Source organism: Trichechus manatus, unplaced genomic scaffold (genome assembly GCF_000243295.1).
Source record: "Trichechus manatus latirostris isolate Lorelei unplaced genomic scaffold, TriManLat1.0 scaffold00092, whole genome shotgun sequence".
Taxonomy (NCBI): domain Eukaryota; kingdom Metazoa; phylum Chordata; class Mammalia; order Sirenia; family Trichechidae; genus Trichechus; species Trichechus manatus.
The window spans coordinates 2,604,162-2,628,630 of NW_004444028.1; the positions used below are offsets into that span (position 1 = coordinate 2,604,162).

The following is a 24,469-nucleotide window of genomic DNA, read 5'->3' on the forward strand; positions in this document are numbered from 1 at the left end:
AGAGGAGCACAGGCCCTGCCCAAGGATTTCGAGGCTCACTGGTAGGACAAGACCAACAGAAATAGGCAAGAAGGAGAATCTGTCCTCAAGCCAGTTCAGAATGCAATACTGGCACCTAAACGCTAAGTGCTATACAAATTCCAAGAAGGGAGATGTCAGAATGGGTTGGAAACATTGAGAATCATAGACATTGGAGGCAGGATGAAGCCTAGGTAGCGTCTGTTAAGATCCCATTATTGAACCAGAAAGGAAACAAAGGCCCAGAATGCTTAAGAGATTTACTAATAGTCAAATGGCCAAGTGACAACGCTGTGATACCGGGACCGGGGTCAACGCTTCTTTAGTCTCAATCCTCCACTCAAAACGTGCAGCCAAGACAAAGAAAACAGTATTGTTATTTTCTCCTAAGGAACTTAACAAGTGTAGTAAGGTCAGAATATAACTCTGAATACTTAGAAATGTGGACCTAGAAAAGCAATAGTTATGAACTATTGAGTGCAACCTTCAGTCAACAGGGAGGTAGACGTGTAGGGATGAGGAGAAGCGCTAGGCTAGGCATTTTGTCCTGGCTCTGCCATAGTTCAGTAGGGTTCAGCTTCTCTGTGCTCTACCCTGGGCAAATAACCTCCCCTTTCTCAGCCTGTGTTTTCTCAACAGCAAAAGGAGGCCTTTGAATTAGTTCTCTAAGTTTTCTTCCACTTTAATAAAAATTCTGTAATTCTAACACATTCACATAAATGCAACCTAACTGATATCATCCACAGCTTAACATTTTGTTGTTGTTGTTATTGTTACTTTTCTTCCCCATTTACAGCCACTTACTGGAACCAGATTACTCTGTGTCTATTCTGTGTAAGTGCTATTTTGACAGTTGAAAATGCAGAAGATATAGAGTAGATACCAACAAGATACAAACTGAAATACCCATTTCAAAAATAGGATCACTGATAACAACTGTATCAAGAAAGCCATCTTTAGTTCTATTGTTTTGGGAGCCAACGGCTGATTAATGGGAATAGAAAAACATGGGTGAGAATCACAGCATCCTACCAAGCGGGCAGGAAGGGAAAAGGTGAAATACACGTTATGTCTTATCTCAAAGACTAAGAATAGGAAAATATACGGGGGAAATTACCTACAAGGACAGGAATCACATTGTGTGACTAAAAGATGCATCGGCTACCTAATAAGCATCTTAAATCTGTTCATCATTTTCTCTTTGTCAAACTTCCTGTCTGAAGACAGTTCTGGGAAAGATCTTACGAGCCAGCAGCACTACTAGCCTGCTCCCTGGTCTATAAAATGATTGCACACAGTCTGGGACGTGGGGATTGCTGGAACCACGAGAGAAGAAAGCCATACTCTGTCTGCACTGCCATTATCAGCAGACAGTTGCTTAAATTTAGAAGAGCGCTTTCACAAATATTACCCGGTTGGATTCTCCCAACAATCCTAGAGAATACTAGATACTATACCCCCATTTTACAATGAAGATGTTGCTGCTGTTGTTGTCTGTTGCCACTGAGTTGATTCTGGCTCAAAGCAATCCCACCTGACAGGGCAGAAAGAACTGCCCGCATAGGCTTTTCTAGGCTGCAATCTTTGTGGAAGCAGATGGCCAGGTCTTTCTCCTGCAGAGACACTGGGTGGGTCTGAACAAGCAACCTTTCAGTTAACAGCCAAGCACTTTACCCTTTGCACCGCCAGGACCCCTCACAAATGGGGCTACCCAGGGAAGAAGAAAAGGTCACTCCAAGGTCACTCAGGTAGTAAGTGGAAGAACTGGGATTTGGGTCTCAAAAGTTTCCCTCTAAAGCTCATGCGCTTTGCATTACACAGGCTAGAAAAGCAAGTGGAGGAAAAGCCTTGCCTTTAAACATCAAACTGGAGACTATACGGGCCTATTGGAGTAGCAGTCTGCTTCCGTAAAGATTTACAGCCTTGGGAAGCATATGGGGCAGTTCTACTCTGTCCTATAGGATTGGTATGAGTCGGAATCGACTTGAAGGCAATGGGTTTGGTTTCCTGGGTTTTACTGGATTACCAAGAATTAGGTCCTGCCTGTAACCACAGGTAAAAGTCAGCTCCAGTCCCGTCCTTTGTCATCTAGCTCCTCATTTAGTACAGTTTTCATTCACTTTCCACATAAACATTTATCAAATATTCAGGACACACTGATATAAAGAGAAAGTATTATATAAAAAAAAAGAAAGAAAGAAAAGAAAAAAACAACAGGAGTCCTCTGTCCTCCAGGTGTTCACAACTGCATTAGAGAGATTAGCGTACACAGGAATAACCATATTATAGGGCAGAATACAGGTAGGTAAGAAAGTATATAGAACCCACAGACATAAGACCAAGAATGTGTGAAAAAGAGACAGGCAGAGAGCGAGAGAAGCTGAACAGAGAAATCAGTGAGAGCTGATGGAGGCGGTGAGAACTGAGAAGACCTGAGCTGGACAAAAAACTACTTTTAAGATATTTACCCCATGAGCATAAAGACGGAGGAGGAACACTGCAACATGCATCGGCACTTGGGAAATATAAGTGATCCTTTAGGTAAGACTAGACTAAGACCAGACTCGAAGGACCAGCTGTGGTCAGATTATGCAGGTGCACAAGACCTAAGTGTTCAAGGAGCTTGGCCCTTATCCAGGGTACAGATATCTAAAAGATAAACATAGCCCCCATGACGGAGGAGAGTGGGCAGGAGTAACCGTATCTTGGGATTTAGAGTTGATGCGGGAACAAACACAAGGTATGATGCACCCATATTTCAGGCAGTGCACAGACAGTTTACATCAACAACACTCCCGGCAGGAATTCCTATTGTTGTGAAAAAAGGTTGCCATTGATAAAAAGTGAGTAAGGGACCATGTCAGAAAGTTATACCTCTCCCCTCAACCAGGAGGAAACCCTGGTGGCATAGTGGTGAAGAGCTACGGCTGCTAACCAAAAGGTCGGCAGTTAGAGTCCACCAGGTGCTCCTTGGAAACCCTATAGGCAGTTCTACTCTGTCCTGTAGGGTCACTATGAGTCGGAATTGACTCGACAGCAAAGGGTTTGTTTTGTTTGTTTGTTTCAGTCAGGAACAAACGTGAATCCACACGACAACAAACGTGGTCCAAGCTCACAAACACTTCCGCCTTAGACCCATGGAACACAAATGAAGAGACTACAACGAAAAGAGAGGTATCTTGCCAGGTGGAGGCTGGAAAAAGTCTAAACGAGGCAAGAATTACGTCTCGAGCCTCACTACTCGCCTCCACTTAAAAATCTTTCTCCTACTCCAAAATTCTGCTCACGTGTCCTTTCAGGCTTTCCCGAGAAACGTTTCCTTTTTCATAGGATATTCAGTCAAACAATAATCAAACGTCTACCCACTTGCTTGGCAACAGTTCAGTACCTCGTCTGTATGACAGAGATAAGATAGATAACAAAGAAATAATGAACAGCTGAATCGGTCATTTCCACCTCTCCTTTCTTTCTCTTCTTCCTCTGGCACAAATATTTTTCTTTATGATATACCGCTCTTCAGCGAGATCTAGAGGCTCTGGCCCTGTCTCGGATATCTCTCAGTGCCGTAACACTTTCCACCCATGGTTCAAACTTGAAGTAGAATCTGGTCCCTCCTCCCTACCCCTTCAAGGTTTTAAGGCAGCGTCATCTCTGGCCAAGTCGTGCCCTTCTCAGTTCGAGTTTTCTCATAAGAAACAACCAGTTGTCATCAAGTCCACAGTGACCCCACATATGAAGAGTTGAACCGCGTTCCACAGTTTTTATGGCTGTGACCTTTCAGAAGCAGACTGTCAGGCCTTTCCTCTGGGTGGGTTTGAACTGCCAACCTTCAGGTTAGTTGCCAAGTGCTTAACCACCTGTGCCGCCCAGGGACTCCTCATGAGAAACAGAGGGATAATAATACCAACCCCACGAGACATAGTGAAGACGTGGAGGGATGAGCAGTAGAATGCTAAGCATGCAGTAGGTCTTCTATAAGTGTTAACCAGCGGTATAGTCTGTAAATGAGAGGACTACAGGATTAGACTAGGTAAATTCTCGGAGATCCTGCGGCTACTTAAAAAAAAGTCTTGGTCTCAGGCTGAGGCTAGATTTTGGTGGTCAAAGAAAAGTCCCATAACAAGGAAAGTTTGTGGTTTTGAAGGGAAGCCAAACCTCCTCTAAGGACTATGTACATGAGAAGCGCTTCAGCTTCTATTACAAAGGGAAATTCTCCTCGACGTAGTAGATCAGAATCTTTGGGGGCAGGCTCTAGGAATAGGCATTTAATGCCCCCTCTCTTGTGTCTCCCCAATTCTCTGCCACACTAAATTTGAAACCTGCTGGCCTAGAATTTGGTAGCCTGGTGGTAATCCAAGTGCTAACAATAACTGGAACAATTTAATTAAACTCCCACAACTCTCAACGCATTTAGGGAGAATTCTTTACTAATGTATTCTAATCCAATTCCGGGGGACAGGGAAAATACTTCTCTCATTCGACAGTTCTGCATTCTCACCCACAGTGCCAACAGAGCAAACACAATCTACTTCACTTCTCGTTTATAGAAATGGCAACGACGTTTACCATCTCAAAGGGGTGTTGTGTGTTTCCATTTATTGGTGTTTATAAAGTCTTCTGAGTGTTCTGATAAATCAGCTCTAAGTTGGCATTATTCATAGCACCCTGTTGGAGCTTAATACATATTCAATTAAAAACAATGACAACAATACAGCAATATCCACAAATTAGCATTAATTATAGCAATGCATTATTCTCACCCTACTGCCACAATTTTATCTACGCAGAACTGTTTAATTCTGGAGACTAGATAGTCCCTCTCACTAACGAAGGGCAATCTTTGCTTAGTGATATCAACACTGCTTCTCGTAAGCTTCATATCCCACATGCCTCACTCAGAGTTCAGATTTTTCAGAGGATCTTCCTATTCCGTAAATACTAGGCCAGGAAACAAACAAATCTCCCTTGAAGAGAGTAACGATCCTGCAAATCATCCTGGACTCCTCCGTCCCCTCTACCGGTCCCTTTCCAAATTGCCCTGGGATCTAGCTCCCTGTCTCCACCTTCACAGCCACCGCCTTGGTTCAGGCCCTTGTCTGTCTCACAGGCCTCCTGCAGTCAATTCCAAGCCATTCTACCATCGCCACTTCTGATCACTGAAATCTTGCTGTATATAGCAATCAGTCTAAATGCAGACCACATCATTTTATCTGCTTGCATATGGTTCTTGATTGTTCTCTAAGGATAACTAACATAGCCTCAGATTGGAAAAATCCCAAAAATGCCATCAAAACCACTAAAGGGAAAGCAGTTCATTTATCTGAACTGTGGGAGTGGCTTTAGGACAGTCAGGGAAACTTTTAACAAGAAGAGACAGGAGAGACACTCAGGCAGAAGGAACGGATTAGGCAAAGGACTACAATACTACTGGCCCCTCTGCCGACCTAGTTCAGGGGTCAGCGTTCTCCAGGGGGCAACATCTGGTGGTGGCCAAGCAGCCCACTGGACAAGAAGGGGCCCTGCCACAGGCACCACACCATGTCTTGCTGTACAAATTGTGCTGACTCTAGTCTCCCGCTCTGCATGAGCCTTTGACATACATACTTGAGGTTGAGGAATGGGTGCCTAGTAGCTTTGAGGTTTCATCAAGAGAAAAAGAGGGAACTGATGTGATTTCACTGAGTAACTATTTTCACTACAAAAAAAATTCCCATATTTATTTTTTCCCCTTTTTTGAAATGGCACTGAGGAAACACATGCCAGACTGCCATGAACAGGGACTGTACTTTCCAAACAGCAGCAAGGACTAAAAATAGAAAAACTTGATTTGCTCAAGATGTATATAACTTCCTCTCCCACTTCCTTCCCCCACCACACTGAGTCAGTGCACAGAAGTGGTACATGGTGAACCCTTTACATGCTTACAACAGCATCAAAACCATCGAAAGGCTGATAAATCCACCAAGAGTACAGACCCCACAGACATTTCCCAGAGAATTCCTATTGCCAAGTCCAAGAATGAACAAGTCAATCAATGAACAAGTATCAACCAAGAGGCCACTCCACGTTCCTTCAATGAGATAAGGGCTACATAAGAATATGAGATGGGATCCAGCCCTCAGGTTCTTTCTAGAAAGGGAACAAACAAGAGGAGAATGGAAAGAATACAGGCCAAGGAATCCAGGAACCTCCAGTCAGGGTTGGGGCCTGCTCTCCTCACTGTGTCACTGGGCAATTAAGAAATCTGGGCCTCCATCTCCTCATCAGAAGAAAGATGGGCTGGATTAGGACCCTTCCAAATCTGAGGCACTATGATTTGTGATTTTAAATGATTTCTACAAGTCTCCCCCATATTATATTTTGAAATAGAGTGTGGGGCAAGATTAATGCATATGAAATAATTGCATCATTCCACAAAGAAGCATATCCTAAGCGGCAGGAACATCCAACAGTATTAACAGTTATTGAGTCTTTACTATAAACCAGAGACTGCTTGATACTGTATGTCCATCATCATACATAGTCCTCAAAAGAACTTTCTAAGAAACTATTCTTCTTATTCCCATTTGGAGAAAAGTTGGGTAACTTAAAGACACGCAGCTGGTGATCGATAGAGCAGGGCTTCTGCACTAACACCTCGCCTCCTGTCACTATGCCACATTATGTGGTCAAGAGAGTCAGGACGCAGAGAAGGAAGAGACTGGGATGAGCCAGAGGTGTGAGAGGCCCATGAGGAAGAAAGTGGGACTTGGATCAGGCTTTTATAAAGGAGAGGATTTCTGATCAATTGAGAGAGATGGCATGGGAAGCCAACAATGAGGACATCAACCTCACAGTAGCAAGGACTGGAAGGAGCACAGTGGGAGATAAGGTGTGCTTTATAGGGTGAGGTAGGTCATGGAGTATTCTGGAAATCCACCTCTAGAGGAAATTTAATGCGGAAGGCCATAGAAATAAAATAACATTTTTTGATGACTAATTGATCGGGGTGGTTTGAACCCACCAGCCACTCCGTGGGATAAAGATGTGGCAGTCTGCTTCCATAAAGACTACAGCCTTGGAAACTCTATGGTGTAGTTCTACTCTGTCCTATAAGGTCACTATGAGTCAGAATCAACTCGAAGGCACACAACAACAACTGATCAGGGTATGCAGCTGGAGGGCACTCTGGGTGGTGCCAACAGTTTGCACTGGAACTACTAACATACAAAGTTGGTGACTTGAGCTCACTCAGGGACACTGCAGAAGAAAGTCCCGGTGATCTGCTTCCATAAACATTACAGCCAAGAAAACCCTATGGAGCAGTTCTAGTCCGTAACACGTGGGGTTGCTATGAGTCAGAACTGACTCGATGGCAATGGGTTTGTTTTTGTTTCATTTTGTTTTGTTTTTTAATGCAGTTGGAATGGAAAAAAAGAAAAGATCAAGGCAATGAGATGACTGTGATATGGAGAAGGAATAAGCTAGGATGACAGAGCTAGGATGGGAAAATGAAAAGACTGCGGCAAACTTGAGAGTCATTCCAAGCCAGAAAATATGAAGCACTGGTGACAGATTCACTAAAGAAGCAAGACATATCAACAGTGATTACAGAGTTTAGAGTTTGGAAGACCAGAAGATATGGCAGTATCTCGAGCAGAACGGAAGGCTTGGGAGAAGAGAATGAGTAGAATTGGGACATACGGAACGTGAAGAGACAGATTTTTCTTATGGAAAGATCGTTTGGAGAAACAGCACAATAGTTGTCAAAGGAAATCATAGCGCCGAGAGTCATAACCAGTTCACATCACGGTAGATAACCAGAAATCGATATGGGCTCTACCAGAGTCATGACTTCTCCTGAGAGAAGACAGAATGTCAAAGGGAGACCACCAAGAGGGCATCTACATTTAGTGAAAGGAAAAAAGAAGAAGGGGGATCTGGTAAAGAAGACGGAAAAGGAGTAGTCACAGACGTAGCAGAAGAACCAAGGAAGTTCTGTTTAATGAAAATCAAACACAGAGCCAAAAAAGGTTCAAATCATCAAGAGTTTAGCCTGAGAGAGGTGTAAGAAGATGTCAGGAAAAGGACAGTAGTCAGGAGATGACAAACCCATACAAGAGCTATTTCAGTAGAGAGAAGCACTGTGGAGGGGGTGTGGGGGTCTCATTTAAAGAATCTAAAACTCTGAAATACTTCTCTGTGGTTGCCATGTCCCAATACTGATTTCCACCCCCACTGGGTCAAAAGATAATTAATGAGGAAGGAACAACTCAGAAAAGGAAGGCAAGAATGATTGCACAACTTGAAGAATGTAATCAATGTCACTAAATTGTACATGTAGAAACTGCTGAACTGGTGTGTGTTTTGCTGCGTATATTCTCAACAACAAAATAAATAATATTTAAAGAAAAAAATTTAAAAAAAAAAACAAACTAAATTGGGAGGATAAAAAAAGATCCCTCTATGTCCCAGATTAAGGCTCTTCCAATCTTCTGAGTCTTGGCAAACACTTTTATGAAATACATAGAATACAATAAAAAAGAGAGTTTCATATATGGTAAATATATATATATATATAAAACACTAAAGTGTCACTGTATGACTTTCAATGAGCTAAAAGGAAATGAAAACAATCCTCCAGGCACTTCTCAGCTTATAAAATGGCTTGTTGTAAAATGATACTAAAAATGATGGCGTCTTACGTATGTACACTGTAAAATACTCTTGCGCGGCCGTTGCCTCTTTTCTATTCAATTTCACACAGCATCTAACTCTGAGCCCGGTGCTCCATGAAGTTCTCAAACAGGTCTTCAGAGGCCAAGGCTCTCGCTCTGAGGTGCTCAGAGTAGAGTAAGTTATGGCTGGAATCCAGAAATCTCTAGTGAGAGGACAGTTTGTCATTTCTTTTCAACAGCTACCATATCATCAAAGACACGATTCAAAGACCATGTAATTATTCACTGCTCTTAATATGGGAGTGATATAATTTCTAATAGAAAAAATTAAAACTCGAGGATATTGAAATAATCTTACAAAAATTTACTTTTAAAGATAAATCTTTAATTTCCTGATTAAGAAAGTGCTGTCACCTGGGCTATTTTCCTCTGACCCTCAAAATATCCCAGAAGGCAGGAGGCAAAGGATCAGTACAATAGCTTCAGGGCTGAAGAAACTGAGACTTAACGTTAAGTGATGATCTACCCCAAATCACATACAGTCCTGATGTGTCAGGTACAGTTCAGAACACACGGTGGTCACAGGGCAGGCCCAGACTGCTTTAAACACTGGGAGAAGTATGGGGAAAGGAAGGAATTACTGAGCTACTCCTATCTACCTGTTTCCCTCATAAACCAAACCTTTATTCAAAAGTAACAGCAAAATTGTATGTCTTATAAGGCGGATCCTCTCTTTCTTGTGTCACCTCTATCCTCCCTTTTTTAAAAAACTGCCATAGAAATACTTTTCCGCCAAGTATCCCTGACTTGACTAGTTTCCTACCATAAGAAAGATTTCTGGCATCTTTACTAAATGTTACTGGCGAAGTAAATACAAAAACAGACATAACATTTCAGAAAGAATTCCATTTCAAAGGTCTATGAACAGCAGCCTATATTTTCAAGCCCAAGTGCATTCCTCCCATCTGTGAAGATATAGAGAATAACAAAAAAAGAGGCTGAAGACAAGATTGCAACAGAGATTTCTACAACAGAATTCATCAGAGCAAGCGCTTCCCAAATAATGAGGCTTCCTGGAGAGGAAAGTGACAATTGGAGCTTTGTTTCCTTCCTTGAAGGAAGAGTAAACAATAAACCAGAGATGGTAAGAGAAAGAAATGTACTAGCATGACTCAGAAAAATGTTGGGCTCGATTTCTGCCTGGGTTGCTCAATACCATGGAAACCCGGAATGTTGCTTCACCTCTCTGGGCCCCAGTTCCTGCAGTAACACAGGATGGAGAATTACCCCATCCTGACCTACTCATAATTTGTTTAAAGGATCAAGTGAAATAAAGAAAGACTTTTATTTAAAAAAAAAAATCCAACAATTCCATTTTGGGATTTAAAGGCTGAGAAACCTTGGACAAACAAAACTCACAAAAGATAATAAAATAAGGATATTAATAGCTTAACCCCTCAAGGATTGGTGTATGTAATACCTGCAATACATTTTAAGTCATCTAATCCATAGTTATTTAGAACTTGACCTTTGAGTGGACCAAGTAAAATCAGCCATGCACCAAAATAAAAAAAAAAACCCAAAACATTAGTGTTTCAAAGTACTATATTTAAAAATAAAATATAAGTGAGTGTCCTAGGATTTCCGCCCTGGCATCGTCAATTCCCTCTTATCCCTTCTTGCAGAACAAGTTGTTTTGTGCCCATGTTGAGGGGATTATGTAAATTACAAAGGAACTAAAGGATCTGAGACCCCAACAGGACTTCCTTACCAAATCCACGGATAAGAAGTACATGGTGCAATCTGTGAGGGGATTGGCCAGAGAATATGCCAGAGGCTAGGATGGAAGATGTGCTTATTTCTACTAAAAAAAAAAAAAGAAATCTCTCTCAGTAGCCCCTGGCCACATATTGCTGATGACTTTGGCTGCTTTTTTGAGAATTTAAAACGATTCACCTTACCCCTTTTGTAAGGGAATCGACACTACGCCAAGAGGCTTAGAAGTGCCCAGAATGCATTTCATTTTTGTCCATTTAAAAATAAATCACTGCTTCCTGGACACTTGCTTGTTGTGAAATCCACACAAGTTGCCTCGCCTCTTTGAGACTTATTATTTTTGTTTTTTTTAATTTGTCAAATTATCTCTGTGCTCTTCTACCTCCCTGGATTTTTGTAAAGATCAAACAAGATAATGGAAAGTACTTTGCAAAGTGTAAATCACCACAAAGTCATAAAGATGTGATACTTCATTACCAAGGCATTCAATTTAGAGCTGCAAGAGATTGGAAAGATTATTTAATTCAATCATTCATTTTACAGAGGAAGTTTGTGGGAGCATTTCTTAAGCAAAAACACAGAAAATCCCTAAGCTTAAACGAGAGCAAGGGACAAGGTCAACGGAAAGGTGGTGTAAACCAAAGGAGAGCAATGACTGCCAGAACCCAGCTCGGAGACCTGCTAGCCCAGAATATCACAGCAGTAATAGCATCAATACCAAGCATTTAGTAAGCCTTAGGATGTGCCACCCACATGCAATGTTCTTTATATGCATTATCTCTTTGAAATCTCACAACAATCCAAAGAGGTAGGTATTCTAATTATCCCCAATTTACAGATGAGAAAATTGAGGCACCCGAAGGTTAAATGGCATGGCCATGGTCATACAGCTAGTGAGTGGGGAGCCAGGTGTGAACCCAGGCAGTTTGGCTCCAGCATTGCTGTCTTCACCACCACGGTATGTTGTCCCACAAGCTTTCTTGGCTTAGATGGTGGAACCAGAGAGGGTGTTTCTGGGGTGAAGTCCTCACAGGCAGCTGACAGATAGCAAAATGTAGCAGCACCTGAGCTGATTTCACACTGCCACAATAACAAGGAGAGGGGGCTTTCTGGGGAGGGGTGTTTAGGGTATTTAATGAGGTCTAGTCAAAGCTGTGTGGGAGAAAGATGTGGCAGTCTGCTTCCGTAAAGACCACAGCCTTAGAAACCCTATGGGGCGGTCCTACTCTGTTCTATAGGGTTGCTGTGAGTCAAAATCAACTAGATGGCAATCGGTTTAGTCAAAACAGCGATGAAATCGCTTAATGAGTTATCCTTTCTAGTAAAAAAAAAGAAAAAAAAAGCATTGCCACAATCCCTGAAATGCAGGGAGGCTGTAGTCATTGAGAAGCAGAGATGAAGGAAAAGGGTAGATGGGGAGACCATGGAGTAGGGAACTGAAAAGGCTTGGGAACTCAGCTGTGACAGAGGGGCTGGCCACAGCCTGCCACTGCCCTCACTTGGCATATATGGCATGTAAAGTGGGGGCTTTGCTACCTGCCTGTGGATCCCCACAACCACAGCCTTGAAGGGTGGGCTGAGGCCTGCTAGTCTGTCCCTGGTCTGTGTATCTAAGTAACACCCTTTCACTGGCCTGCCTCTCCTAATTACATACACAAGGTGAAGACTGCCTGCAGACGCCCTACAGCCACCTTCTCTTTAAAGAGCTATACATTCCTGATCTAGATAGAAGTCTGGCATGCAAGCTAGCTAGAAACATCAGAACCGCAGACCCAGAATCACTGCCAACTGCATATTCTCTACAAATTCAGGTGGGTATAGTATTTACAAATAAAAAGCAGACCATCATCACAAAAATTAAAGAAAGGTAGTGAGCAAGAGGAATTCTTCCATATCATAGAACTACTGAAAATATTTCTTCCATATCATGATACTGAAAATAGTTCTATGATATGGAAGTACAAAGGATAAAGAAGAGATCTAATATCATATAATTAGATTGCCGTGAAGAAGAAAAAAGGCATATGAAAGAGTAAAATACGTTCTCCAAATAACACAGAAAATTCCTTTTAGCTAAAAGAAAGTATGACACTTCAGATCAGATTCACTGAATTCTGAGTGGAAATACAAGGGAGAGGAGGGACCTGTATCTAGACAGGGTGTAATACCAAAAAACCAAACCCACTGCCGTTGAGTCCATTCCGACTCACGGCAACCCTACAGGACAGAGTAGAACTGCCCCACGGGGTTTCCAAGACTGTAAATCTTTACGGAAGCAGATTGCCGTATCTTTCTCCTGCAGAGCTGCTGGTGGGTTTGAACTGCTAACCTTTCGGTTAGCAGCCTAGTGCTCAACCACTGCACCACCAGGGATCCTAGATCGATTTTATTACACTCGCTAAATCACACAAATAAACCTTAGAGATCAAACAAGGAAAAAAAAAAGTTATTAAAATTGCAAAAGAATCAGATGAACATCTTATTTCTCATCTTTAAAATTAAATACTAAATGGTAGGGGAGAAAATTTTGTAGAATACTGAGGTAAAGGACTTGTGGGTCTAGAATTCTATTTAAAGCCAATCTTTTACTAAACTACAAAGGCAAAAATAAATCATGTTCAGATACCTAAGGGCCCAAGAAGTCTATCACCCATATAGCCTTTCCAAAAACAATTACTTAAATACCGTGGCAGGGGGAAGGACAGAGTCGGATGATGACTATAAAAAAGGAAATAGAAAATAACGCATAAGTAAACGTTATAGTTTATCAATAACGTGGTTGCTCGATTTAAAATGAGAAAAGATGTATAAGAGAGCTGGCACAGAGTTAAAAATATTGTGACACATTTTCAAAATTGGTTTAATAAGACTAGTGACAGTGAGGGGGAGGAGAACGCTCAGGCCTCACTGTGTGTCTATTACTGGAGGTGGGGATGAATGTGTACATCATATTTCTACCTGATCGAGAAACAGATTTGTAGCACTGTTTGATTTATTTACATTATTTTTTATAAGTAGGAAAAAAAACACATTATTTTCAGCTTTGAAGAAACCACTAAGACTCTTGACTGGAGAGACCATGTGGGATAAAAAACTTCCACTGACTCAGAAAGAAACAACTAAGGTTTCACTTAACTTTGGGCAAAGGAATTCTTCTGTAATATGCAAGCATCATAAATCATCCCCTATAAAGAAATGTATTCAGGAACTAAAGCAAAGTGAACTTCATCGGTTACCCTTACATGCAGCAAAACTGACCACAACCAATTTCCCCAGCAGACTTTTCTCGTCCGGCAATTAAGCAATCTTTCGCTGGAGAGCAAGGAACATGACTTAGATTATTCCAAGGTGGTGGCAGTGGTGGCTGGATTGACAATGGTGAGGGTATGCGTGAGTATGCACATACTCCATAATCAGTCTTCTGGAAAAAGTTGACCTCTTTAATTTTTTTTTTTTTTAAAGGAAGAGAAATTAAGGCATTCCAGGAAAAACTTCCAAAATACTAAAAGTAACACTGTAATAACTCCAATCAAGTCTAGGCAGGACCTGCTACTTTTCAATGAAGTTTTTACAAGTCCAGACACCAAAAATAGTTTTCTCTTCTCATCTGAATCACCCAGTCAGAGGGTGATTCAGAGCCAAAGGAAAACAGGAAAACTTTGTCATTTGCTTCTAGAAAGTCGTATCCACCAAAGCCACAGACATGCCTGAGGACCTACCCATCCCATGGACCCACTGCTGTCAAGTGGATTCCGACTCATAGTGACCCCATGGGACACAGCAGAACTGCCCCATAGGTTTCCAAGGCTATAATCTTTACAGGAAGCAGACTGCCGCATCTGTCTCATGTGGAGCGGCACCAGGGCCCCTTGAGAAGTTACGCAGCCCTGTTAACATACACTGACCTATATACGTGGACCATAAAAGACGAGAGATCGCAAAGGAAGCTGCTGCCGCCACTGCTGCCAGAGTCGCAAGAGCCGTAGAAATCAGCTAGGGCTTGCTGACCCAAAGCCCCAAAGAAACAGGCAAAGGGCCAGGATGAAAGGGGCATCTCAAGCACCACTTTGGTGTGTTTCCACGGATCAAGATTTCCTTATATTCTCACCATCCAGAAAGGACAGGCACTTCCAGGTGGATTAAACCTTTTGCTGGTGATTCTGTTTTTGCTCTGGCAACACCGCTCACTACCTCCGCTGCTACCTTTGTAGCCTAGAACTCCTTATTTTTATTTGTCACTCAGGTTCCCATCAGGTATAAGCAGGTAAGTCACCAAGGAGCTCAAGGAAGTCTATCAAACAATTCAGAGCTTTTTACAGGGGTTTCCCACACAGGCAACATATTTTGTGCCTTATAATGTGTTAAAGGCACCATTTGGCATCTGACAACAGATCTGGGAATGTCACTCTTAAGTTTAAAATAAAAGCAAACACCTGCAATAAACTCTCAATGGTTCAGAATAAAGTGTAAATTCCACAGCCAGATATATAAGGCATATCAACACCTACTTTGTACTTTTCTTCATCTGTGTTGTTTTTCTCATTACTTTATTGCTGAAACACCTATTCCTCCATCTGAAAGTTAAGATCCTACCCAGCCATTAAAGTTCAGTTCAATTTAAATAATTCTCAAGAATCCTTCATGGGTATCCCCAGTCAATTGTTAATTTATTTACCCCACCCTCTATCAGAAACGTAGGACTTGGTTTGTGCCTCGGATCAAAGCATGATGTTTAAGGCATATTTTACCATGGAATTCTTTAATTTGATTTATGTACTCATCTCCTCAATTTGATTCTGAAGTACTGCATTTGATCCATCCCTTTATCCTTCAACATTGCATCCTCTGTAACAGTCACCCACAAACATTTTGTTGAATTGAAAAAAATCAAGAGACTCAAACATCAAAAAGGGACTTGAATGTATGCTTTCCAGGCCCTATACACCTGAAATCCTATGAGACGTTCTCTGTCCTTGACTCAGTCCTAAGCAATGTTATATACCTGCATGGGCTGGCTGAAAATAGGAAAAAATTACCAAGTGCATCATCAGATGTCAAGTTCTAAGGCTATAATCCCTATCACATGTAACTGATGCATAGTAGGTATCCCATAACTTTGAATGAATGATTAGATAAAGAATAACCAAATGAATTAATTAAATAAGTGACTAGTAAATGGTCCCTCCAAACCACACAAGCCCTGAGGTCAAATAGATCCTGATATAAAAGTAAATTCCTCATTTGTTGTCCAAGATTCATCCTTTCCCAAGATTTATCCTTTCTCATCAAAATGAAAATTCTCAAAATAAGAATTCTTGACGCTAAATATTCATTTGCTTTTTGCAAAGAAAAACTAAGTTGATAGTATCGAGAACTAGGGGTGCTGAGCAAAACTCCTGCTGCACCTGACCCTTTCCAAATTTAAGTATGTGATCCCCTAGTCTGAATGTCAGAGCCTCACAGGCTGATGGGGGACTAGAGCAGAACTATGTACACAGGCCACCTGGTAGAGTGGGGAGAAGGTCAAATTTGAGAGTCCTCAAATTCAGTAAGAGCTCTGTCAGAAACTACAGCCTCCGCACCTCCTTGGGTCTCAGTTTCTCCATTGGCAAACAGAGGGAGTCAATTCATAGAGCAAGTACTTGAAAGGACCGTTACCAGATGCTTGGCACCAGGGTTGGACGAGATGATCTCTAAAGTCCCTTTCAGCTCTGAAAATCTTAGAATTCTTATAGTCACACTTAGTAGACATTCTTTTGGCTCTGATATGAAAATCTGGCTGGAAAGATAAACAATCCTCTACATAAAAACACACATTTACCAGCTATAATTTGGACTTGGCAACATGAAGTTGAACCATGGCTGAGAGGAAAAAGCACGCAATTCTCTCTAGTGATCGTATTACTTTAGGTGACATTATAAATCCTATCTCAAAGACAGTGCAAATATGGCCGTTGAGGGGCTAAGCCATTATCAGATCTAAGTCAGCACTACGCAGAGGTGGGCATGTCCATTTCCTTTTGACCTCACCAACAATCTTCCATATGAAGAGTCTCAAAAAATAACACGCCTCTCCCTACCAGATTTGCCCTTCCCCATTTGGCAAATATCATTTCATTTTTTTTATTCTCCTCCCTTCTGTTTTGCAGAGAACATAAGCCAACATGGCAACAGGCTTTTTGTTTATTTCCTTCCTTTTCAAAAATAAAGCCATGCCTACAGTACAGTTAACAGGGCAAAGTCCACACAGAAAAAGACTTCTTGCAATTCTATGAAAGCCCTTTGTTTGATTTTTTTCTTAATGGGACCCATTGGCAAAGCCTTATTATTGTCATTGTTATTTTTACGTAATAAGAGTTCTTAATAGCATCAAAGTATCTCTATAGCTATTTCAGCAGAACAATTCCAAATCCATCTGTATTTCATTTAATTCTAAGAAGCAGGTATATTTACCTTCTTTTTATTTATGAGGAAAGTAAGATTCCATGACTTGCTCGAGATCCTACAGTGAGAATAAGCTGCTCAACTCACACTCAAACACAAGTCTTCTTTCACTAGCACAATCTTTGTCCAACTAAAGATCGAAAACGCAACAAAATAGTTTCCATAACGATCCGACACAGAAAATAGGCTGAGTGAATTGTTTAATTGTGTAAATTAAACAACATGCAAAGACCCACCCTCCAACAAAACAAGAGTACAAATGTAGATAAACAGCACACTTCAAGAGTTTTATTTTCTTTTTCATTTTTCATAAAAAATAACTACAAATAAAGGATATTGATTATATTATTTTATTTGTCCAGGGATCTATCAGTTACGTAAAATAAATAACCACTTGGTAGGACTCCTGGCCATTACTAGAATCTGATTTTTTTTTTTTTTAAATTTTACTAGCTTACAGCAAAATAAAATACGTAGAAAATGGTTCACATATTTATCCAAGACATGAAATTTTTGATAGCCTTTAAAAGATCTAATCCCCAAACTGAATCGGAACTTACTGGTTACAACTGGAACTAATTTCAACAGATCAGTAATATAAAAAGCATCTATTTCTTAAGATTGACTACATGAAAATATACTCCCAAAGGCTCCCTCCCTCCTCTCCTCCTGGAAGTTTCTGTTTAATTTTCACCTTCGCAGTGAGGTGGTCGTAACCATGCCCACCCTGGGTAAGCCATACCTCTTTTACTGCCCCTCCCCGCCCCCCAACCACGGCCCCTATTCCATTCCAAGGTACTTTGTAACATATGTATGTTGTTTACTTCCATTCCAAGTACCATGAGCACAGAACTGTGTATGTCTTATTTGTTACAGAATTCCTAGTTCTAGAACAGTGCCCAGACAGAACAGGAACGCAGACTATTCACTGAATGAATGAATCATTTGTTCCTTTGTCTCCCCTAACCTCAAATTTTGCAGAAAGAAAGCCAGACCAAGGACTGAACAATTTAAGCAGTTACTTCTTATGGTTTTCCTTTTAAAACTTCTTGTTATGGGAAATTTTACATATATATGTATAAAGATAGATTGAATAAGAGAATAAACCTTCATACACTCAACAATTATCAGTGGATAATTTTTTCATCTATATTTTCATTTAGCTGCCCCCTACTCTTATTATTGTGATGTAAACACAGAAACCATTGCATTTCATCCACAGCTATCTCCATACGTTTCTCCAAAAGATAAGGATTCTTTCTTTCCCAACATATCTATAATAACATCATAACCCTAAAAAAAAAACAAATCCATTGCCGTCAAGTCGATGTCGACTCATAGCGACCCTACAGAAACCCTATAGGACAGAGCAGAGCTGCCCCATAGGATTTCCACGGAGCGGCTGGTGGATTCGAACTGCCAACTTTTTGGTTAGCAGCTGAGCTCTTAACCACTGTGCCATCAGGACTCCAAAATAACGCACCTAAAAAAATTACAATAATTTTACAGCTTTATCATTTAGTTTTCCTTCCTGACGTAAATGACATCTTCAGCTTCAATCATGACAACGGGTCTCCAGCGTCCCCACCTACAAAGACAGTCTGAGAACTACTTCTGATGTCCTTTCTGCTTCCAGTCCTGAGTTACTCTGCAATCAGCACTTTCTGGAGCACAAAAGTTCTGGGTCATCCATACATTTTTAAAATGCGCATCCTTGAAATCACCCAGAAGAGAAAACCAGAGGTTTCTGCTGTTGCTTTTGCTAGAAAGATGTTGCTGACCAATTAAGACCCACAGTGATTAACCAAAGCCTTAAAATACCGGTCTTACTCTTCAGGATACAGTGTTTTTGGATAGAGAAAAAAAAAGGCATGATTGTGTGCCCCAGAATACTAAGAAAACACAGACTTCTCAAATGGCGTCCCTAAAAAATGGCTTTCAGTTTCAAAACAAAATTAGTTGGTAAAAGGATTTCCAGGGCTTCAGAGTGTAGGCCAGGAGAACTCGGAAAGGCTTAAGCTGGCATTTTGTGTTAAAGTATCTCAGCTCTTTCTGAATATAAAGCTCCCTGCAGGATCTGGAGGATCTGGATAAGTATTTATCCACCACAGAAACAATCATGACCTTCCTAGCATGGCGTATAAACACGACTTCAACCACAGATCTTACCTGCACTCTGAAAGCACCTTCCTCAAGGGGTGGTGGAGGAGGGAAGTTTCCAGAGCCAGGTGGAAGGGCACTGGGATCATCCAGAGGTGGAGGTGGAGGTGGAAGAAAATCCCCTACAGAAAGGAAACACACACATGGAGTTAATATGAATGTGATTCATAGCACTCTAAAAAAAGACATACATTTGCTGGCATGTTACTACTGCTGGGTAATTGTCTTTGACACAATTTTCTGCTTTGTACAGCAATTATTCCCCATCTTAGTTCTCTTTAGTTTAATTAGTAGCCCTAGATTTTAGAAGAGGACCAGATTTGGTACTGAGAAGAAGAGGAGAAGCTAATCTTGCTTCTATTTACCAAGAGCAGGGAAAGTGCTTCGGGTGGGGGGTTCCTGAGGTATGTAACACCGCTGCTTACAACAAACTTTACAATCAAGGAGAAAAGGAAGGAAAAAAAAGTGTACGCAAGGATAACATAAGATGCAATTTATTGAGATGCACAAACAAATGCTTCTGGATATTAAGATAAAAGAAAGTTTATGTCCAGCTGGAGGAGCAATGAGGGCTTCACTGAACCACTTAACTTGTCCCTGAACTTTATAGTGTAAAGACCAAGTTCAATCTAGGCAGAAAGACAAGAGAATAAAGGCATAGAGGTGAGAAAATTCAGAGCATAGCGGATAAAGAGTAAGTTACCATCTGCATAAACATAGGAACGTAAAATAATAGCTACTGGGTTATAAAAATTAGAGAGGTGATGAAAATAAGCTTTTAGATAGACTGCATGCCTAGCAAACGGTGTGAATTTTCTAGTGCACACAACGGAGATCCACCCAGGATTTCTAAGAAGGAAACACTTGGTTACAACTATGATTTACTGAAAGCAAATCGCAAAGTACATGCTAGACAGATTAGAAAAAACTGGAATAAGAAACAGCAGATTCGGAAACCTACACAGAATATAAATTGGAAATTACGAACTTTCGGGATGCTAGTAAACCTCAAAATCTACGATCAAGAACAACAGCATGAACAACACTAAAGTTAGAGTTGTCGGAAGAGCGCACCTAATCCCTAAGGGTTGGGGTATACACATACGCTCAAGAACTCTACGGGTTTAGGGTATGGAATCTTTTTTTTTTTTTTAATATTCACTGCATGCAATTCTATTGGGAAAATGAAAACTTCCAATTTTTTTAGTATTTTCTCTATTTGCTTTTTTTAAAAAAAAAAAAAAATGTTTTTGATGCATTGGGAAATGTTGTCCTCTATGAATAAGTAGCTTTCCTTGCATTTCAACTGTTCAACAATTATTGGTAGGACAGCTGTCTCTATCATTTAATGAGTTCCTTTTGGATTGTTTCAAAATACCACATCTGGGGTCTCCAGAAAAAGAAGAGTCTAAACAGCACAGTGGAAGGATGGATAAGTTGGTTTGTTCTGATACACTTTTGAAATGGTTCACCTGGCCTCCATTTGTCTTATAAATTAGTCTTGGGCTATGATATTACTATATTAGTCCTATTTTATACCCACAGAATTAGAAAGGTCCAATAACCTCTTACTTTTCAGAGTACACAGATTTGGAGACATACTTTGTCCATGTCCTTAGTAGAGTAATAAATCTCTTAAGTGAATTTTATACTCTGGAGAAGTACCAGACAGTGCACGTTTCATGCATTGTTTAGCATCTAAACCTTTATTGACTCCACTCAGTGCTTCTGAACCTTGGCTACATATTACAATCACCAAGGATGGTTACCTAAAAATGCTGATGCCCAAAACTCCATCTCACACCAATTCAATCAGAATCTTGAGGGTGCGTCAAAGGGGGCGGAGAGGAGGGGCTAGGCATCAGTATTCTTTTAAAACCCAAGTGGTTCTAATGTGTTGCCAGGATTGATAAACCCTCATTCAGGCTTTAGTTGGCCATTGACTACACTAAAAACACTTGACACCTGTTGAATAAATAAAGAACTGTCAGGAAATTCTTTTCTGTCTTGAAAAGTTACTATGTATGAGAAGAATGCCCACAATGACATCTTATGTTGGAGACTTGAGTGTCCAATTCTTACAGCCCAATGTTGAGGTTCAAATGCTCTGTCTCAATCTATGTCTTCTTCAAACTCACTTTAAAAGAGGATTTCTGAGCACCATCTTATACTTCACCAGATTGTGCTATGTCATAGAAAATTGCCCAGAGCATCATACAATACCAGACCTAAAAGAAATCCTGAAGATAGTCTTATAAAGGCAAAAACTGAGGCCCACAAATCTACATGAACAGTCTAAAATCTCTCAGCAAATTAGTCCCTTCCAACTATATCCTCCTTTGTTCTGTTTCTTTGCCTCAAAGAACTTACATATAGTGAGACACAGGTTGACGATAATCACTGGAGGGTGAAAAAGAACAGAGAAGGAAAATGCAAAGTATTTTTTGAAGAACTAACTTGAAAACAACACAAATTTAAATCACATATTATAAGCAAGATTAGGCAGAATTTGAGAAGTCCTAGTCATAACCTCATAATAATTATTTTGCTTTATTTAGTGTAGCTATTAAGGGAGGCCAAAGCTTTCAGTTCTTCAAGCTCAATCATCAAAGGCTTCCTATTGCCTTCTTTAGAATGGAGCTCACGTATTAAAAGGATGCAGAGAAACAGGAAAATAGCTAGACAAGAGAAACAAACATGATAAAACAATAGAAAAATGGGTCTTTGGAGGAAAGCAGGAACTAATTGGGATAGTTGGAATGAAAAACTCGTAATTATTATCCTAAATCATAGTTAGAGTCGTTATGAGGATGTGTAGTTCACCATTCCAACAGACAAGTAAACAAGAGGAAATGCTTCTAAACTACAGGAAGAATAAGAACATCCTAAGAGAGAAGGCAAAATTTTCAAGCTTTAGGAAGATGGCTAAGTAGAAAGAACAAAATGCTTGTGTTTTAGAGAGAGGGGGGCAATCCTTTCCATCTAATAGATTTTTGTTTTGTTTTATTGTGGTACAAATATACAAAACAAAACCTTCACCATTTCAACAAATTCCACATGTACAATTCAGTGGCGTGATTTACATTCTTCACGTTGTGCAACTTTTGTCGCTATCCTTTTCCAAATTATTCCACCATGATTAACATAAACTCAACTCCCCCTAAGCAAAAACTCCCTCTTTCCCTCTCCCTCCCGACATTGGTAACCATTAATAATCTTTGGTTTTTATATCTTTGCTTATTTCATGTAAGTGAGATCATGTAAGGAGCCCTAGTGGCATAGTGGTTAAGCGATCGGCTGCTAACCAAAAGGTCAGCAGTAGAACCCACCAGCTGCTCCACAGGAGAAAGACCTGGAGATCTGCTTCCATAAAGATTTACAGCCTTGGAAACCCTATGGAGCAGTTCTACTTGGTCCTATAGAGTTGCTACGAGTCGAAATTGACTCGACAGCAATGGGTTTTTGTTTTTTACAAGAGATCATACACTATTTGTCCTTTTGCAACTGACTTATTTCACTAAGCATAACGTTTTCAAGGTTCATCCATGTTGTGGCATGCATCAAGCCTTCATTTATCTTCATGGCCAAGTAATATATCATTATATACCACAGTTTGCTTACCCATCATTTGCTGATGGACATTTCGTCCATCTAACAGATTTTTGAAACCAATGAAAGAGAAGTCATTTGTCTTAGATGCTTAGGTGAAGAACCTCTTGGAGAAAAACAGTGAAGGGAAGAAACTGCAGTTCTCCCAGCTAGCAATTCTAAGCTGTAGACTTCATATGTGTATATAATCTGTCCTACCTGCCTTGATGGGAAAATCCAAATGGAACTCTCAGACCCTGTGACCCAAAGGGACACTGAAGAAATCAAGCAGGAAGGGCAAACAAAGAAGATGCCATCAGGCAACTGGGGCAGCGCAGTGATATATAAAACCAAGGACAGAAATACTAGTTTCAGAGAAGGTGAAGAGCCTCAGGCACCTGGCTACAAACACTGTTCCCTCCTTACCCATTTCCTTACCAGCCAAAACATGTCCGGATATGAAGTACACTTGCCACTCAATTTCCATGTAAAATGATTTACTCAAAGTTACACAGCTAGAGTTATACAGGGATGGGAAGGGCACTTTATTCTGCCTTGAATTATGAGTCAAGTTGGGAAGGATCATGCTTAATTTGCTCCAAAGCATCCCAAATCATGGAGCTATATTCAAACGGCTTTTGCTTTGCACCAGAGGTAGCCCCATGAGGCAGTTGGGAAATAAAGTATATTCCTGTTTCCAAACACTAGTTTATACCAATTTACTTCATAAAATAGCTCGTTAGGCATAGTTTTAACTTGAAAAGGGAGTGGGGGAAGCTTCTAAGAACCCTGCTATGCATATTTTGCTAACCAGTTGACCTCGAGTTGACACCAACTCATGGTGACCTCATGTGTGTCACAGTAGAACTGTACGTTGTAGGGTTTTCAGTGGCTGACTTTTGAAAGTAGATCAGCCGACTTTTCTTCTGAAGCACCTCTGGGTGGAGGTGAACTTTCAACCTTTCAGTTAGCAGCCAAGCATATTATAAAAAGACAGCAACACTGAGAAGCAGTTGGAGCCAAAGCCATGGTACAAGACCCGGAAAACTGGAACCAGCTGAGTTTTAACTGACTGTCGTTACCCTAGCAACATAGGTTGGGCATAGAGGAAAGCATCTATGTAAATACAAAATTCGCTTATCACTTCATGAAATAAAGCTTCCAATAAAGAAAAAATAAGAAGAAGAATTTACATGCATCCAGAGTAATAAATCACTGGATAGACATGATTGTAATGAAAAGGCCAAGGGAGCAATTCAGCTCAGATCATCAGTGAAGTCTGGATTCATTTATTCCCTTTCTTCTTCGTCCAAACACCCATGTAAACCTACACACATACCCAGGGATTTAGACAGCACCTGCCTTTTGTGCCTGTAATAGATCTCTCATAGCTGATTGCATTTATGTGTTAACAGGTCACCCTCCCCTAGTTAGAACTCAAGAGTTTCTTACAAGTAGAGCCTACCCATAACTGATCTTTATATCCCCACCACCTGGCATAAGGCTTGGGACACAGTGCGCACTCAGTAAACGTAGGCTAACTAACTGAACAGAGGAGAAGCCACTCAATCTCTCTGTGGCTCAACTGACAATACATTAAAAAAAAAAGACCTGATGCCTTAGATCAGGGCTTCTCATACGTCACTGCACGTCCAAATCACCTGGAGGCCTGGCTAGACTATAGATGCTGATTCAGCAGGCCTGGGTGGGGAGGGAGGGTCTGTAAGTCTACAATGAGGACAGGTGATGCTGCTGCCGGCCCATTAACTGCACGTGGAATAGCAAGGCTCTCGGTCCTTCCAGCTGGCAGCTGTTGATTCTCTAAC

General features: G+C 40.8%; 1 protein-coding gene across 10 annotated transcripts in view; it reads right to left on the reverse strand.

Moving 5' to 3' along the window:
• LPP (LIM domain containing preferred translocation partner in lipoma) overlaps nt 1-24,469 on the reverse strand; it is a 756,943-nt gene that overhangs the window by 367,621 nt on the left and 364,853 nt on the right. For all 10 annotated transcript variants that reach the window (XM_023736780.1, XM_023736775.1, XM_023736779.1 and 7 more), the window contains one exon: nt 19,065-19,177. In XM_023736780.1, coding sequence (XP_023592548.1) covers nt 19,065-19,177 — 113 coding nt within the window. The remainder of the gene's footprint in view (nt 1-19,064; nt 19,178-24,469) is intronic.